The sequence below is a fragment of the Plasmodium inui genome, assembly GCF_000524495.1.
Source record: "Plasmodium inui San Antonio 1 unplaced genomic scaffold supercont1.1, whole genome shotgun sequence".
In the NCBI taxonomy this organism is placed as follows: Eukaryota; Apicomplexa; class Aconoidasida; order Haemosporida; family Plasmodiidae; genus Plasmodium; species Plasmodium inui.
The window spans coordinates 959,791-973,766 of NW_008481835.1; the positions used below are offsets into that span (position 1 = coordinate 959,791).

The window sequence follows — 13,976 nt, forward strand, 5'->3', positions numbered from 1 at the left end:
TCAGAACAGCTCGAGAGGCATATCCCAAGTAAGAAAAATGGAGTACAGGTCAAATCAGTTTTAATATTAAAAAAAAAAAGAAAAAAAAAAAAAAAAAAATTATTTCCTTTCAGACAAAGGAGGGCCATTTTTCCGTATATCTTGTGAGCACGACCAAAATGAACCTGTCTATTTGAAGTTCATCTCAACAGTGACATCATTTTGGAACAGCGCGGATGGTTGCCACGAGGGCACTTTTTTATAAACACGTTCTATTCCTCTTTGCCCATCCATATGGGACCTCCCCGTTACAGCCATTTTAATTTCCACTGCAATTTCTGGAGAGACTTAGTGACATCGGTTCGCATCTGTTATGTTTTACCGAACTGTTCTTAATTTTCAGCGTCGAGGTTGCTTCACAAAAGCTGCGCGATATGTTTAAATACGTGGGAGGGAAAAAAATTCCACTTGTACCTCTCCCCTTTTTTCAAAGTACACATGTAAATAAAGTACGACGAGTTCGCATCAAATGGAGCGTGTAAGGGAACCCTTTCTGTACAGTTAAACGAAGTGGTCTCACTTCATTGTGCTGACATGCGCTGGGAGCCGGCAGGGGCACTTAAGTGTGTGGAGCAAATTACGGGTTGGATAAATCGTCCTTTTCTCTCGAATTTGTGTTTTAAGGCGATATAGTCCCCCATCAGGGAGGAGATTCCAAAATGACGAATTGCGCATAGAGGGGTTTTCCTCCATTTCTGTTTAAACAGATAAGTGTATACACAAATGCGATGGTGATCATGGCTAAGACGAAGATGTAGACATTAATTTGACCAAACGGGTTGCTAACAAAATGGGCAATCCCATCAGCACAGGGACATGCACTGGTCGATTAGGGAATCCATGTCGACGCCATTCGGAAGGAGCTTCTCCGGCACACTGACGGATTGACAACACATTTGGCACATGTCTGTAAGGCACTCTTCTTTATTATCATCACTTTCGCATTCCTGTTTCAAGTGATCATTAGGAGATTCAATGCAAGACTTTTTAAGGAAGTTAAAAATTTCCGACGTCTGCAAAATTTTGTCATCTAGCTTTTGGCATAGCTCAACACAAGTTCGGTTATCCTCCTTCTCAATTGAGTCAATATTTTCACAGCAAAAATTGCAGAAGTTATTTGTGCAATCCGAATTATTTTCCTCTCCGTGTTGATCACAGTACGCCATTCGGTCAACAATATTTTTGTGTGTAGCGCAGTAGTGGATATTTCGCTTTACAACGTCACCTTCTTCATCTTGAAATGAATGTTTTTCAATTTCTGCGTGGTTAATTTGGCTAGCTGGAGTATCTTCCCCTTTTGTGTAGCCAACATTGTTGTGCAGTTGTGTGTGTCCTTCCAACGTATCTTCTTTCACTGTCGAGAAAAGTGGCATCATACTTTCAGTTCCTACGGAGGGAGTAGGACTGTATGGCTTGAAATCAAAAGGGTGTATGAAAATATGACCAAAGGCAATGTAATTACAGTTGTGGGAGGTGAACCCAACTTGCTGTCCTCCTTGTAGATCTAAGCCGACTAAACTAAAAATAGGATAAGTCATTAGACCGGTGCCCATATTAACATTAATGTCGGAGGAGGTAAACGAGATGGTTATCCTATTCCAGGTGTTTTCTTTATATCCGGATATGATCGATTTGGCTAGTAGATGAAATGTCCCATTCACATTCTGTCTCAAGCGGGTAAAATTGGCTCCTACTTCTAGCAAGGTGTAATTTTGAGAGTCTACAAATTTGAACACTGCACCTACTACTCCACTGGTGCATTTAGGATAGATGGAAAAGTTGAATACTCCCGATTCGCATATTTTTTTTTGTAAGATAGCAAGAGAAGGAATTTCATTTTCCGCGTCTTCTCCTTTCATATTCGAGTTTTGCAAAATGACTTGTTTTTCACTTCCTACATTTGTGGCGTAGTTCCAATTGGATGGTCCATCCCGCGCATTTTCTGGATCGAAAACGCTATACGATTTGTTAAATTTGCCAAGGAAAAATTCTTCATATACGTTACAAGTCAAGGGGGAGACGTTTTTATGTGCGCTTCCTCTAAACGAGCACTGAACAGATTCAACTGTCGGATTGGTGAACTCCGAAGAGTCGATTCCATATGTGTAGAAGCCGACGGTTCCAGCTGAAGTAAAGTCATCATTTACAACCATATCAGGGGTGGGTAATTGGTATAGAGGACCACTACTTCCAATGATGCTTATTTTTATTTTGGCCCCAATGCATTCTATTCTAACGACAAACCAGGTGTTTTCATCAAATCCCGTATCCCTAATAATGGCTAGTTCTGTTGGTTCGTTATTTTCAAATTTCAGTAAACGTTTAAACCCATTGGAAGGAGAGTTATTCATCTCTAGCATGTAGTAGTTATACTTGTCGTGCGCTCTGAAAATGATTCCCACCGATCCTGTGCCCTTCACGTGAACATACGTGGAAAACACAAAATCGTAGAAAGACTTATATCTTAAGAAGGCGTAGCTTCCGGAGAATATGTCATCGGTAGTGGTGTCACTCACACCGATCACGTTAACCACGCGGGCATTCTGAGAGAGTGTGTTCCCTGTCATACCTTCCTCAAGTGGATTATCGGAGATGTCCCATTTCCCCCCTTGCTGAAGTTGGACAGAATTGGTTACTTCAAACACGTTGTATAGATCCTCCTTCCCGATTGCACCGTTCAATTTCCATGAGTCGAACTCCTTTTGCCTGAGTCTTTCATCTACTAGCGCCTCGAGTTTATACTTCCTCTTTTCCACCTCGGATGTGACTTTGGAGGTTAGCAACTTAATCGTGTGGGATACTCTCTGCACATCTTTTAACGTCTCGTCGGACAAAAGTTCGATATTTTTTTCAAAAATTTCCGTGGGCTTGAGGTACCTCCTCGCATTGGAAATGATGCTAATGGCTTGTTTATTTATTAAAGCTAGAAAGGTCGGGTCGGTACTTCCAACTTGCTTATTCACAATGGTGACCAAATCGTTTATGGCATCTGCAGTGGATGGATCTACATACACGTTTTCATTTTCCTCTGCTACATCTCCAATATTGTCCTTTTCGAGAAAGTTGAAGCCGTAGTGCAGGCCAGAGTTGCCAGGACACTTTGGTGGCACATTGAACAGTTTGAATGCAACTTGTTCGTTCTCGCTAGTGTAAGTTTCTGAGATGATTCCATTTTGAAAAACGCCTTCATATTGTGCTAACGCGTTTACTACTCTCAGGCGAATTAGGTAGTGCTTGTCGTACACACCCGCGTGGATTGCCGACAGACAGATGGAACTTTCATCCGCGTATATGTTGGATTCTCCCCCGATGACAGACTCTTCTGTTTCCCTCTCTAAACAGTCATGGGGACACTTAATTATGTACTCATTGCCGACCATTTTTTTAATTTCGCTACTTTCTTTTAGGCTCGTTTTGCAGTTTAAGTTAACAAATGGTTCGGGCAAATTGATCGAGTTTACATTATCTGAGCAGACAAATGCTGACATTTCTGAGTTGGAAGAATCGAAGAAGACTACTCCTTCTCTGTTTAACCCAAATGTGTTTCCTGTTGGGGTTCCATATTTTGAGACGATAGCATGGGAGTTTTCTTCAAAATCTAGGGAAAAAAAAAGCGATTCGTTTGCGTCCTGATCGTTTCCTTCTACTTTGCCCCTTCCTCTGATAGCTAGAGGAACAGGGTTGTCTATACTTATATCCATAATGCGAAAGAGATTCTTAAGCGCATGCAACTGACTCTCGTGGTGTAGATGGATAGGACTAAAGCCATAAATCGCGCACACATTTTCCACGTCCTTTATTTTGTTAATAAAATTTGAGTCTACCGATGGGACGTAGTAAGTAGCGCCAATTTTCATATCGCAGTAAACTCGTAGGACATTCTGCGAACAGGTAGGTAGAACGTAGTAAAATCCTGAAGGTGAATTAGGTATAGTTTTCTTCAAATGAAAACAATCATCTGCTGCATTTTCAGGAGTCTGTCCCAATTCTTTCGTCGAAGTAGAATAATTCGAGCTGAAGGAATTTCTTCGGATAATTTTCTCTGATTCGTTCATAACATGGTATATATTTTTCAACACCACATTTTTTATGTTGGCTATATCGTTATGTAGTTTTTCCTTTTCATTTTTACATTTTTTTAGTTGAGGATTTAGCTTCTGAATTTTCAAAGCTTCGCTCTGTATCTTCTCTGCGTACTGCTGCAGTTCTCCATCTAATCGTTTCAGTTCTTTTCCTTCCTGCATGTTTACTTCCGAAACGAATTCGAAGAAGTACTTGTCCCTCGCGTCTTCAGAATCTTTGACCGTGTCACAGTCCTCTACCACTGATTTTACTCGGTTGGTATATATAGACAATTTTTTAATACCATAAAATAAATTCTGTTCTTGAGAAAACTCAGGATTAGGAGCCATCAATTTCAGCTTCACATATTGTCCTTCAAAACTGTGTAAGTTATTAATTGTGCTATTTAGAAAATTTGCCAAATTGCTGCTAACTTCTTTGAAATTCTGTCCATCGCTACTTATCATAATTGAGTACTTGGTAGCTGGAAATTTCCAGTCAATAATACATTTTTGCAGTTTGTACTTACTTCCTAGGTTAATATTGAAGTAAACCGAATCTGGAGCGGTGTCTATGTTAAATGATTGTGAGAGCCAAAATGTGTCCAAGTTTCCATCGACAGCTTTATCTGTAGAAAATTTCTTATCTTCTCTGGATAGGGTAGAATCCGTTTGTTTATTTAAGGCTACATCTGTGCTACCCGATTTTGATCCATCTTGAGATAAACAGAAATTTCCGTCTCTTAAAATTTTTATCTGATTATTTGGTAGTAACTGCCAACTACTACGCCCGTCGTTGTGTTCCAAACTGGCATTGCAATCTTCCATTGTTACTCTCCCTCCATTGGCCGTCATGTTGTCCTTCAAACTGATGCACAAATTAGTCACCGGGTTGTATATCTGATTCTGTGCGTTCAATTTCCAGAGGTCTCTTCCGTCTAGGTAAGACATGGCCGTGATGCACCCGTCCAGCACTACCTCGTTCGTCTCGTCTACTTGTAGACACAGATCTTGCGTCACGTTGCTCATTCCGCTTTGTATCCTGAGCGTTGGGTCCCTCGAGCCCAGCACGTTTACAAACTTGATGCCGAAATATCCGTGGATCGGGCGCCTCATGTTCAGCTTAATCGACTTCGCCATCACCACGTGGTTGAAGATGATGTTCTGCACTACGTTGCCTGCGGGGGGGCGGGGGTTCGGTATTATAAATTGGCTGCTACAAATTGGCTACTTCCGCTAGTGCGAGTAGTTTATCAGCAAGGGTAGCGCCAGCATCTTATAGTGCCTAATTTTGCTGCCACTTTGGAACATTATTGCTCGGAAACAACTTACCCGCGCGGGACTCGATCACCTGGTAGGGCACCACCTCTTCGTACGGCTCGCTCCCATCGTAGCTAGCTAAGACAGAGACTTCCCCAGGGGAATATGCCCAATGAATGATGATTCCGTTTAACGATCTGACATTTTTTAAATGCCCCGTCCACGAAATGACCTCACTGGAACTGTGTTTCCCTTCAGAACACCAATAACCTGAACCCCTGGTCAGCGCATTATCCGCGCCGTACTGCGGTAGCCCATTTTCCCCGATGCTCGCAAAGGTTGATGTGGACTCGCAATTCTCAAACTTGAAAAAGGTGTTGCTTATGTCATTTTCACCCTTCACCAAAAGGAAGGACAGAAGGGAAAGCAGCAGTGCGTGCAGAAAAAACACTTTTTTCATCATTGTATTGTCAGTAGCAAGCTCGGGGAAGAGTCAAAGGGGCGGGGAGCAACAGGGAAGCGGCAACGAAGTGGCAACGGAGCTGAAAAGGAGAGGAAACTACGCGGAAATTACGAAATAGGAAAGAAAGGGAACAAATAAAAAAAAGTTATATACACTTATAGACCCCCGTATACGAACAAAGAATTTGAACATGTCAATTTAGTAAAGGAAGAGGTAAAATATGTTTACTCATGTACAGAAAAAAATGTGAAACAAACAAGGGGAAAACTTAAAACATAGAAGGGGATACACCTTTGGTATCTTAAGTGAAACACTTGAATGTTACTCAATGTGTCTAGGGGGTGAAACAACTTATGTTGTAGGGCGTTAAAATGGAAAGCGCCTTGCGGAAGGGGAAGTAAAAAAAAAAGCAATCATGCAAACGGCAGACAAACTGCAGATAAGCGGCAGAAAAACGGCAGATAAGTGGCAGAAAAACGACAGATAAGCGGCAGAAATACGCAGACAAACAATAGACAGGAAAATAGAAGACATGTAAAAAGCAGACCGACAAACAACAGACAAACAAACAAATTTGTGAGCGTTGAAGTGTGAGTTACTTAACAAACTGCAAGAACAAAAGGCATGCGTACGAGCGCGTTCTTCTGTGTAGATATGTACACGATCAAGGATTCGTTGAGATAACAACAGTTCTTTGGTCGATTTGTAGAAGCTACATTTCTGTGTGCGTTTTAACGTGCACCATTCTTTTCCATTAAAACTTTGTTAACGTGTGTTTATATATATGTGTGTTTTTTTTTCCTTCCTTAATGGCGTGAGGTTTTTCCGTGTATGCACAATGTCCCTACAGGAAAGTACACCTTAACCTTGACCTTTAACTTTTTTTTTTTTTTTTTAATTTCGGAACATACACGTAACGGGAAGAAAAAAGGGAAAAAAATTTTATACATATGTATACACCTGGATACAAATATTCTGGTCCAAATTTGCAGCTGTGTGGTTTGTCTACACCGCGGGAGGCACTTCCAAATTGTGAATAAGACGATGCACCAAATTTACACTGACAAGATAAATACAAATTGGAGGCACGAATAGATAAAAAGAAAAAAGAATAAAAAAAAAATGACAGTGTACAGAACGGAAAAGCGGCGGAAGAAAAGAGCCGCAGTAGAAAGATACCTGATAATAACTCGAACACATTTTGAAGCACCCTTTTCCTCTGAAGTGAAAGAATTTTTTAACTTTTCCCGTCCTTTTTTGGATATCTTATTTTTACTGAGCAAAGGTGAAATGCCGGAGGTGTAACCCAGTCAGGTGTATTTTTTCTGTTAATACATGCGCGTTTGCTGCATTTATGACGCCGTACAGACAAGAAAATTGTTGCATACTGCTGACTTAAAAACCCATTTTCGAAAAAAGTAGGCGTTATTTTTAAACAAGAGATGGAAAAAAAAAAATTTCAAATGTAGAAAGGTCACCATGAGGGGTTATTAAATTTTTTTTTCTACATTTCATTCTGACAAGCTGCAGCATTTGGGGCTAAAAAATGTCGCGATTGCTAAATAGCGCTCAAGAGATGTTTGCCTTGAAATACATACACATACAATAAACGTACACATAGCTGCGCACATTGAAAGGAGCCATCTTTGCGGAATGAGAGTTCGACGACGTTTTTTAAATGATCGCTTGGACATGCTGGGGAGCTGAGAAAATGACATGCAGCGAACATGACACGTTGATAATATGCCATGTTTTAAAAATGACATCTGTTCAAATGACACATCCGCGCTGCCAACTTTTTTTTTTCCCCTCCCCCCACTATGCGCATATAGCATGACGTACGCGGTGATATAGCCAATTTTTTGCATGGTCCACTTTGATAATTTAAAAAAAAAAAAAATCATCATCATGAAATGTTTAAACAAAAATGTGGAATAAAACTTTTTCTTGTCACACTTTTAAATTTCCACATGTTTTTATTTAAAATGGAAGTGACCATTTTAAGCGAATAGATGATGTTTCGCATAAATTGCTGTGGCCCAATTTTCCCATTTTTTAAAAAAATAGGAATTCACTGTTTTTTTTTTTTCTTTCTTCCGTAAAATAAAGAGAAGAGGGGAGCGTCCAAATGTTGTGTGAAGAAAAAAAAAAAGAAAAAAAAACTATTTTGCAAGAACGCATAGTATACATAATAAGTGTATATTATTCAGTGAAAAATGTAAACAATGATATGCAAAATACATATGTGTAACATACATTTTTTGTTTTTGTAAAATTTGAGCGATAGTGTTTTGGATAACATAGTACGAAGAAGGAAAAAATAGAAAAAAAATACATGGGAAGGATAAAACTATAGGATGTATAACGTTTGATGAACCATGTCGATTTTTCTCTTTCAGAGTAGAGTGACACGTAACTTTTTTGGCGTTACTTTTTTCATGTAACTTCTTTCGCGCAACGTTTTGCGACTGAAGTTTTCGGCGTGACCTTTTTCACGTAACTTTTTACATGTGATTTTTTTTTCAACATTTATGGGTCAATCCTCACGGCATCGCACACGCAAGGCGCATTCATGTAGAGAGGTGTGCATGTGGATAAATGCATACATAGGACGCGCGTACACTGCGGTACAAGGTAGCATAAGCCACTACACGGCAGCATAAGCCAGTACGCGGCGGCCTAAGCCACTACATAGCACCATAAGCCACTACATAGCACCATAAGCCACTACATAGCACCATAAGCCACTACATAGCACCATAAGCCGCTACACAGCAGCATAGGCTAGTACACGCCAGTTAAGCCGTCCCTCCCCCTTGAGACACACATTCGCGGCGCAAATATGTAATAATGGCATCGTCCCAAATACGTCAGTTTGCCACTCTCATAGATCAGCTGCCATGTGAAGCTGACGATTACAGCCTCATGGAAAATTTCGAGGATTACAATAAATGTTTTGAAAGCTCTACGCATAGTAATAAGAGGAAAAAGACTGATTCCCTTTCCCCCTTTAACTCCAACTTAAGCGATTATATAAAAAATATATGGAATGGTCAGGTGAACCCTAACGGGAGCAACACAAATAATAGGATGAAAAACTCCATTTCGTCAAACGATGAAGATAGTTCGAATGTAGAAAATAAAACCAATACACAAAATAAGAACAGTGAAGAGGAAAGTCTGATCAGGTGCAAGGGGAACAATTTGAACAAAAGCGAGTCCAACTCATTCGGAAACAATGACCCCGTAGCATATTTAGATAAACAAAATATGCTTTACGAAAATGATGTAAACATAAATGCCATGAACAGCTACGATGACAAGAGCGCTCTATTTATCTATGATAATGATTTGACGAAAAATGAGCAGAGCCATTACATCGAGACTCTGAATAGCGAAATGGACAACAGGGACTGCAAGGACGAGGCAAGCAGGGGGGTACCGGTGTGCAACAAAAACATGATTGAAATTATTCACTGTAACAACAAATGCCTGACAGACGCGAAGTTCGCCAGCGACAGGAGCGGTACTAGCCACAATGGTAGCAGCGGAGGCAAAAGTAGCTGCAACGGAAGCAGTGGGAGCAAAAGTAGCGGAAGCGGAAATAAGAGCCAGGGAAACAGAAGCAGCGGTAACAGCAGCCGGGGAAATAATAGCCGTGGAAATAGTAGCCGTGGAAATAGCAGCCGTGGAAATAGCAGTCGTGGAAATAGCAGTCGTGGAAATAGCAGTCGTGGGAATAGCAGTCGTGGAAATAGCAGTCGTGGCAATACGGATCTTCGCAAAAAGAATGGAGACGTGTCGCTGTACAATTTTAGCGCCCCCTTTAACGATAAAGCGTGCCAAGAGAATCACGAAAACATCGTTTACAGGTACAGCCCCAACACGTTGCCCTCGAATAATGATAGTTATGGAATTAAAAAGAAGGCCGCCAACTTTAGAAAAGGTTCCCTTCCGAACAAGGATGAGGTGCACGATGCAGATCAGCCATTGCACCGCTGTGAAAACGTTGACCGTTCAGGTAAAAAAAAAAAAGGAAAAAGAAAAGAACGATCTAAAAGGGCTAATGTGAGCACTCCTGTGGGGAGGTTGTCCATGTTACTTGTGACCTCTTTTTTTACTTTCACCGTTTAAGTGCATCTGCACGAGTCCCGTTCGGAGCGCTGTTCAGTTTGGCGACGTGTATATGTTTGTATGTGTTTGTACGTGTGTGTATGTATGTGCGTACACTTATGTGCCCGTTACAGCACCTTATTGCTCCCATTTTGACAATAACTCGCGCAGAATTTTATGCCCATGGGCGTGATTAGTCTTCTGAGCTGCTCCCAACTGGCCCGTTTCTAGTAAGAAATGTTGCCAACCCTTTTCAACCCCCATTCCCCCTGCATACTTCCAATGATAGCAGGAGAGAGAAAAAAGGAAAGTCCTCACGATAGATCCCCGTTAGTCCAAGAAAAAGGAGAAACTCACGAAATAAACGATGAAGAGATGCAAGAACATACAAGTATTAACAACCCGCAGAGGGGTGATCAGAACAGTAGCAAACGGAAGGGGAATAAAGACGTGAATGTAAAAAACACCATTGGTGAAAACTCAACAGTAATTGAATATAAGGACTTCTGCGAAATGGTAAAAAAATGTGACGAAGTTAATAAAAATATTTTATTCTCCAAAAAGGCAAAGGTAATCAAATTGGACGCGAACAAATCATTGATTATTTTTCCTGTGAACATTCATGACTATGGAGACAAGTACATTGCAGTGAACCAGAAGGATCTCCTCGAGTACATATCATCATCAATCGAAATTGACAGCGAAGACTTATCCGCACTAAAGATAAAAAATTATCAAAAGGAAAAGGAGCTTCAAAATATGAAAGTAGCCTACAGTATGCAGACAACCAACATTCACTACCTTATCAACAGGGTTATATTCAAAGAATGTGAATATGAAAACTTAAAAAACAAAAGTTTGACACTGGAGCAGGAGATAAATAAACTAATCCAGGAAATTAACTCTTTAATCAATCAGAACAAGGAAGGATTGTATATGCAGAAGGCATTTATTGATTATAAGTGCAAATGTGTGTTGAAGTTACAAGAACTGCAACCCTTTCTAGGGGAATACTATTACGACATTTTTAATTACATCACGTCATGTAGAACGTTAGGACAATTAAGCATCTGGATTCCGGTTTTTGAAACGAAAACGGAATCTCTGGAAAGTATTGCAAATAATTTAATTAAAATTATGTTAAACGGATTAGGTGCTCCCTTCAATTCATCACCTCAATATTTCCTGTCAAATAAAAAATTATTGAAGAAGTCCATATCTATAGAATCCGAAGAAGATAGCTTTATTAACAATATAGCTAAAAGGAAAATCATCGATAATTATTTAGTGAACCATTTGAATAGCATCAACACGACAAAGGAGAATAACTCACACTTTTCAAACTGTCATTCATTACGTCTGAATAGTGAGGAATCATGGTCCTTCTTAGGGACAGAAGAATTGTTCCTCAATTCGTCCAAGTTTCCCTCCATACATTCAGTGGTACAAAAAAATGGAGTCGATAATAACAGCATTCGCAACAATAGTAGTAACAATAATAATGGATGCAGGAAAAGAAACAGAAGAGAAAATTTTCCCAACAGACTGAACAGATCCAACACGACACCAGAGCACTTGTGTGTTAATAACGAGTCCTACACCATTGGTGATGCTCGTAGTATCATAAATGGGCGTGACTCTCCCGCCAGTCATATGCAGCACAATGAACATAAAATAGACGCTGCTTTGACGCCAGATGAAAGGCATCCCCTTAAGCGCAAGCAGGTGGGGAGCAACTATGACGAAAAGGACATGAAGAAAATCAGATTTATTGGTAAACAATGCTGTAGAAATGACCTGGCTCCTGGCACACTCTATGGAGGCAAGGATGAACGTAACGAGGTGGGATTGTTCAGAAAGGGGGAAGAGTCCTCCCTGTTAGAGAAACCATTTGGGGAAAGCAAACCCAACAGGGGTTACAAAACTGAGACGAATGTATACACCGAAACGAGAGACAACCTGGCGCAGGAGACATACAGAAACGATTGGTGCCAAAAGATACATGAGCACGAATATGATTCGCAAAATGAAGGAAATGACGACGAAGATGTGGTTGATGCTTATAAGACTATGATCGAAAGTAAGTCGGCACTCACAAGTTGGCAGAGGAGTCAAAAAGGGGGAAGCGAAAATGAGGCGTTCGACGATCTAATTGAGGTGGTCCACGTAGACAAAATGGGGGACGAAACCATCCCCCCAAATGTGGACGAAGAAAGGGAGAGTGCAGCTAGCAGCGTCGTAGAGGTAGCATCCGACGAGACAGAAGTGCCCAACGAGCGAAGGGTCGGCGGGGCGGAGCCCCAAATGTGCATAAACATAGACACGGACATGGAGGCGGAAATGGAAGCACAGGTAGAAGTGGAGGTAGACGGGGAGATGGAAGCGGAGATAGAAACCGAGATGGGAGCCGAAATGGAAACCCAAACGAGAGCCGAAATGCAAGCCAAAATGCAAGCGGACCTCAAAGCCCGGGCGGATGCGTTCTTGAATCGCCAACCAATCCAACACAGTAGCGCTCAACCTGGCACCCACGTGAGACGAAAGAATGATGCAGAATTAGAGACACCCAACAAGAGCGAAGGAGAACACCAATTCGCGAACAAAAAGGATACTGCTGAAGAAAAGGGAAGAGAGGTTAAATGCGCATCGGATAATCAGAAAAGAGCAGGTAAAACTAACAAGCAAAAGCAATTCAACGAGCTGGATAATGCTGTCGAGGAGAGGGGCCAAGACACGAGAAAAAAATAAAGAGCAAAGGGAGAGGAGAGACGTGTCATAGTTAAGGGCAAACTATAGTAAGACAGCACCCACCGTTTGGGAAAGCGTAGGGAAGGTGCGTAGATAAGCAGCCAATGGTAAGGCCGTTTTAATCAGCGCAATTAACGAAGGGGCTAGGGGCGGAAAAAAAAAGGGCCTGCAAAATGGTAGTAATTGTAAAGTGTGTAACCCAAAACGAGACACATCGCAACGTGTACAGCATATGGCAGTGAATATTTGATTTTTTTTCGTGTAAGAAAAAAACTTGCCCTTATTATTATGAAACATGAAGGAAGAGAGAGCAGAATAACCGACGTACCATTCCCCAATGCGAAGTTGCCCCCAAAACGATGAGCTTTGTGAGGAGTTATCTTCCTGGAGTGCAGAATCATCCAGTGGTAACTCGTAGTTCATGATGATTGTCCCTGATTAACTGATTTAAGTGATGAAAAAAAAAAAAAAAAAAAAAAATTATGATGTTTTGCATATCTCTTGTTCATATATACAGTTTGCGATTTTCCATTTATTTAGAAGATGTTCCCGGGTCCAGGGGGGGTTTCATCTGATTGTGTGTGTCATTCCCTTTCGAGGTGCGTACCTCTCCCAATAAAATGGCTGATTCGGGGGGTTACGTATGACCACATGTCCATGTCAAAAGTGGTGATAAACAAATTTACTTATTCTGCCTCATGTGCAAAGCAAAATTGGCAAAAAAAAGAAGAAAAAAAAACAGAATTACCCCTTTTGCAGTGCACTAAAGGACAGATTTTTACATTTCTTCTCCCCATCACCCCCAATTTTTAAAAAGAGAAAAAGCGGAAACACAACTGTCACCCTTTTTCCTGACGAGCAAAATGAAATTACACGACTTTTTAGTGTTTCTGTCCCTCAATATAATTACCATTTGGCGAAAACTGTGCAATTACGTATGTACACACAAGTATATATGTACGTGTGCGCACAATATTCATTTATTGAGAAAGGTGGACATAACGGCGAGTCGTGTCCTGTGATTAATACATTCACATTTCCCCTTCGAGGAACTGAGGTGTCACCTGCACGGCGCCTTGCCTTCGTGGCATTATTTTATGTCATATGGCCAACTGCCCTCCACCCTGATAGATGCATTTGTCCACCTTTTTAGATAGTTTTTTGTCCCCTGTTTTTCACGAGTTCATGTTACGTTATCAATTTTAGTAGACACTGAAGGGGGGCACACAGGCCTGTAGGTACATATATGTATGTACGTACGTACGTGTGTCCCTTTTCGCAATTCTTTTCAT

The 13,976-nt window shown here is 40.9% G+C and overlaps 2 protein-coding genes across 2 annotated transcripts; one reads left to right on the forward strand and one right to left on the reverse strand.

The window, feature by feature from the left end:
- Positions 1 to 842: 842 nt before the first annotated feature.
- On the reverse strand, positions 843 to 5,823 carry C922_00225 (hypothetical protein; the record flags this gene model as incomplete). Its single annotated transcript, XM_008815842.1, has 2 exons — positions 843 to 5,278; positions 5,433 to 5,823. 2 exons carry the CDS (start codon positions 5,821 to 5,823, stop codon positions 843 to 845), a joined length of 4,827 nt encoding a protein of 1,608 aa, XP_008814064.1.
- Positions 5,824 to 8,673: 2,850 nt separating this feature from the next.
- On the forward strand, positions 8,674 to 12,684 carry C922_00226 (hypothetical protein; the record flags this gene model as incomplete). Its single annotated transcript, XM_008815843.1, has 2 exons — positions 8,674 to 9,844; positions 10,226 to 12,684. 2 exons carry the CDS (start codon positions 8,674 to 8,676, stop codon positions 12,682 to 12,684), a joined length of 3,630 nt encoding a protein of 1,209 aa, XP_008814065.1.
- Between the last annotated feature and the right edge of the window lie 1,292 nt (positions 12,685 to 13,976).